Raw genomic sequence first — 5,303 nt, 5'->3', positions numbered from 1 at the left:
AAAGTGGCATTAGTGAGAGTTTGTTGATATTTACTAGGGATATAGTTATGAAGAGGCTGGAAGTGTGGGAAGAGGAATTTAATATGAAAGTGAAGAAAATATTAATGGAAAACGGAAGGCGGTTAGGGTGGAAGTCAAATCAGGAGGAGGACATTGACAAAAATGTGGTAGTAATAGGTGATATGACGTTGCCGGATGATGAGAAGAAAGTGTTAAGTTTAGGCTATAAGTTTAAAGTGAAAGAACAAAGATTGGACGCAGAAGAGGTTATATACTCGGCAGAGCAAGCCATAGTTCAAGTTCTGGACAAGGAGATAAGGGATAAGATAAGGAGAAAGGCTAAGGTGATTGTGGAAAGGAACATAAAGAAGCCAAAGGGGAACCTTTCAAAATACGAGTACAGTGTGTTGAAGGATATAAAGAAGCGAAAAGACATATGTGTGCAACAAGTGGACAAAGGTGGTGCCAATGTGGTGATGGAAAAACAATGATACAAAGAAACATTGAATGATATCTGTGATGATACTTACGAGGTGATAGGTGAAAGATCTGTGTGTGAGGAAATTAAAGAAAAGTTTTAGTATCACTAACAAAAGCAGGTTTTGAAAGAGGTCTTAATAAAGAAGGTAGGATACCGGTAATGAAAGGTTTTCCAAAAGTACATAAGGAGGAGGTAAAACTGAGACCAGTATTAGATTGCCGAGGAAATATATTTGAACCATTGAAGGAGGAGTTAAAGAAGGTTGTGGAATTGTTAAGGAGGCAACAAGACTGTAGCAGTGTGAAAAACTCGGTTGAGTTAAGAAGAAGGTTGGAGGAAGTAGGACAGAGCAAAGCTAAAACAATCATTTTCAGTGTCGATGTGAAGGCTATGTTTCCAAGTCTAAGAAGAAACAACATTGTTAAAGTCATCACTGAATTGATGAAGGATAGGAAGATCAATGGTTGGAGTGGAGAAGGACTGAAGGAGGCCCTGAAGACTATATGGAATAACAGTTATTGTGTTATAGGTGATAATTTATTGAAAATCAAGGAAGGACTAAGCATAGGTTCCAGGTTCAGTCCATTGCTAGCAGAAATTACTATGAACGACTGGGAGAAGAAAGTAAGGATGAAAGGAAGTGACAGATTAGTGTTTTTTGCTAGATATGTTGACGATTGCTTGGGGATTTGGAAAGGAACTGTAAGGCAATTGGAAAAGTTTGTAGAGAAATTGAGGATATAGAGAAAGGCATACAACTGGAGCTAGAGGTAGAAAAGGAAGAGGCTATAGTTTTCCTGCATATGAGAATAAGGAGGAAACAAGGAGTGATATACACAGAATGGTATCAAAAAAGTTGCGCGTCGGGAAACTATTGCCACGCCCGAACTGATGTAGATTACTCGACCAACAGGAATTTCATCATTAACATTTAGAATAGAATTAAGCAAAAAAACCAGTGAAAGAGACAAGGCGGAACAGAGTATACAGTCATTCCATAAGCAGGTGGAGAATAATGGATACGATAAAAAGAGGCTAAAATACAGAAGGAGATGGGAGAAGATAAACTAAGAAGAAGAAATAAGCCGAGAAGGAGAGCAAAGTGAAGGAAAAATAGAAGAAAGAAGAAAAATGTGGTGGGGGATAGAAAGTTTGGGAGAAGAAACAGAAATTATTAAAAGAATGCTTAAGAAGATGGGGGCATCTCAACTTACAGAAAAGGGAGCAAGAGGCTTCTGGATGTAATAAGGGAAAAAAGAAGGAAGAAGACAGAAGAAGAACAAGGGGTAATGATGGAGAAAAAAGGACTCCTTTATAAAATTCAGTGCGGTGAGTGTGATATGTGTTATATTGGAGGAGCTGGAAAGGGACTAAGAGAGCGTATAAGACAACATAAGGATGACGTTAGGCTAGAAAGGAACAAAAATGCGGTCTACAAACACGTAAGGGACACGGGACATTCAGTTAATTGGAATGAAGTTAAAGTTTTAGGCCAGGAAGAAAGTGGCATAGTTAGGAAATTGAAGTAGACACGGTTTATAGAAATGGAGGGTAATAAAGCTATGAACTGGAACTCAGGACTGATCATCGACCAACAGTGGAATAGGTTGTTGAAAAAGCTTAAAGTATAAGATATGAATACACATATCTATTATATTGTGGTATATATATTGATTGTCTTACACGTGTTTATGTATTTATTAGTCCATATTAGTTATCTCTATATACGTGTGTGTGTATATGTATATATGTTATAGTATATATATTTATATATAGATATATTTGGTCTAGGAATTAATTCGTGCGGGTGGACAAGAGATGGCGCAACGAACGGAGCGTCCCACAGTTCCGTGTATCCACACATGTGTTGCAAACCCCTGTCATCGCGTATCGTTCGTAGTATAGGGCAGTGGATTAAAGCGTCAACAACACCAGTTTGTAGTTAAGTGAACATGGCGCAATTTGTGCCTGATAAAGTGTTTTTGCGGGGTGTCCTGCTGCATTACTTTAACATGCAGAAAAGTGCGACTGAAAGTCATCGTATTTTGGTGGAAGTGTATGGTGACCATGCTCTAGCTGAGCGAACGTGTCAGAAGTGGTTTGCACGGTTTAGAAGTGGTGATTTCGGCTTGGCAGACCAAGAGCGAGCTGGACAGCCAAAAAAATTTCAAGACGAAGAATTGACAGCATTGCTCGAGCAGGATTCGTGTCAAACGCAGGAACAACTTGCAGCAGCATTAGGCGTTGATCAAACAACAGTCTCCAAACGCTTGAAAGCCATGGGAATGATTCAAAAGATGTCTCATTGGGTTCCACATGAATTGAAAGACAGAGACGTTGAAAGACGAAAAACCATTTGCGAATTGCTGCTTCAACGACAGAGCAGAAAGGGGTTTCTGCATCGAATTATTACGGGCGATGAGAAGTGGATCCATTACGAGAACCCTAAACGAAAAAAGGCCTGGGTGAAACCAGGTGAACCAGGTCCATCACAACCAAAACGAGATATTCACTGTGCAAAGGTTATGCTGTGCATATGGTGGGATATGAAAGGTGTGGTGTACTATGAGGTGCTGCAACCGGGTGAAATTATGAATGGAGAACGTTATCGACGACAATTAATGCGTTTGAAGCAAGCTCTGGCCAGAACACGACCAGAATGGGAGAACAGACATGACAAACTTATTGTTCAACATGATAACGCTCGCCCACATGTCGCAAAACCGGTCAAAACCTATTTAGAAAATGTCGGATGGGAAGTTTTACCCCACCCGCCGTATTCGCCAGACGTTGCTCCTTCGGACTACTACTTGTTCGATTGCATGAACAACGATTTGATTGGACAGCGGTTTACTTCTTCAGAAGATATCGAAACATGGGTCTCTGACTGGATCGCTTCCAAGGATGAGGACTTCTTTCGCCACGGAATCCGCACATTGCCTGACAGATTGGCGAAAGTGGTGGCTAGCGATGGACAATATTTTTCTTAAGGTATTTATGTATTTTGTGTTTGTACTACAGCTTCAATGTGTGCGTACCAACCGCACGAATTAATTCCTAGACCAAATATATGTGGTTGTATAGTATACGAGTATATTCTAGAGATAGGCAAAACCGATTTTTATAAAAACCGGAAACCGGTTTCTAAAAAAATCCGAAAAACCGACATTTCGGCTTTTCACCGAAACCGACTTCGGTTTTCTCCAAAAACCGGTTCCGTTTTTTCACCGAAACCGGTTTCGTTTTTCTACAAAACCGGTTCGTTTTTTAGGAATCTGTTTCGGTTTTTTCCAAACACCGGTTCGGTTTTTTCTCCAAGCCCGGTTTCTGTTTTCTCCAAAAGCGGTTCGGATTTCTAAAAAAACGGTTCGGATTTAAGCGAAACTGGTCTCAAGTTTCTTCAAACCCAATTTCGTTTCTCTCCAGAGTGGAGTTTCGTTGTTCTCCGTAAACCGGATCCGTTTACAATAAAAGCAGTTTTTTTAAGATATTGGTTTTTAAGCTTTTTCTGTGTTCTTCAAGTTATGTTAAAAAGCCATGCCTCAAAAAGGCATGAAGTTTGAAATCAGTGTTACTACGAGTAGAATCCAACCCGCGGCTACAGATAGACGTTATGTATGCTAGCTTTAGCCTTCAGTTCACTGATCAGGAGTATTAATTGCACTACCTAAAATAAATATACAATTAATATTATATATATATATATATATATATATATATATATAGAGAGAGAGAGAGAGAGAGAGAATTTAATTTATTAGACAGTACATACCGGTACTACATGAATATGTTACTTCAAGTTATCGGGTAAAGAGAAAGATAAAATGCAGTATATGTTGGTTTGAGTTTGCTTCCGCCAAGTAAATCATTTATCTAGTAAAAAAATATAAGAATGCTTTACACTAAGAGTTGAAATGACGGAGGCACGTACAGTTGGAAGGAAGTTTGACAGAGATATTGTCTTTCACCAACTTCTACAGGGTTTTCAAACCAACACCGACAATGTTTGGGAGATGACTCCTGACACCAAAATGAGATGAACCTGGGTGCACAAATGCTTCCTTTCGGAGTTATAGGCTGCCGAAAACATGAAAAAAATGAACTTTAAAGGCCCATAGCTCCTAAACTATGGGCCGTCCTGTAGTCGGGTCAAGACTTCACTTAGGAACTAATATGTGGCCTATCCAAATATCCATGTTTCAGAATCCTGGGGCATTTCCGCAACAATTTTTATAGAGGTAATTGGTGAGTACTTGAACTTATATGCCTGTAGCCAAACTCCCTCTATAAAAATTATTGGTTGAGTACCTCAGGATTTTGAAACATGCATTTTTGCATAGGGCACATATTAGTGCCTAAGTAAAGTCTTGACCCAACAACGGTACGTCCCATAGTTAAGGACCTATGGACCTTTCAAGTTCATTTTTTCATGTTTTCGGTAGCCTATAACTCCGAAAGGAAGCATTTGTGCACCCAGGTTGATCTATACTTTTCGTCTCATCTTTGTGTCAGGAATCACCTCCCAAATGTTATCGATGTTGTTTTGAAACACCCTATATATATATATATATATATATATATATATATATATATATATATATATATATATATATATATAGAAGAAACACCAAAAAAGTATTTCACCGAAGATGACATTTTCTAGTAGCTAGTGGGCAGGAAACTTAATTATATTCGCTTTGCAGATGCTATGGCAAATAAAGTAGTGATGCTACCGAGACCAAGACTTTTATATACCGAGACGAGACAGAGACCGAGATAGATCTCTATAAATCGAGACGAGACTTAGGTCAGTCTCGGAAAA

General features: G+C 39.0%; 1 protein-coding gene across 1 annotated transcript; it reads left to right on the top strand.

Moving 5' to 3' along the window:
* Positions 1–640: 640 nt before the first annotated feature.
* On the top strand, positions 641–1,225 carry LOC145675377 (uncharacterized). Its single transcript, XM_081745778.1, has one exon. It carries the CDS (start codon positions 641–643, stop codon positions 1,223–1,225), a length of 585 nt encoding a protein of 194 aa, XP_081601904.1.
* The last annotated feature ends 4,078 nt before the right edge of the window (positions 1,226–5,303 follow it).

This window comes from Thermobia domestica, chromosome 18 (genome assembly GCF_964235325.1).
Source record: "Thermobia domestica chromosome 18, izTheDome1.hap1.1, whole genome shotgun sequence".
NCBI classification, from domain to species: Eukaryota; Metazoa; Arthropoda; class Insecta; order Zygentoma; family Lepismatidae; genus Thermobia; species Thermobia domestica.
The sequence above is the reverse complement of the archived record's forward strand: the minus strand, read 5'-3'. Positions and strand labels throughout refer to the sequence as shown.

Excerpts from the sequence above, each read along its gene's own strand:
- LOC145675377 (XM_081745778.1), top strand. The coding sequence starts at position 641 with ATGAAAGGTTTTCCAAAAGTACATAAGGAGGAGGTAAAACTGAGACCA.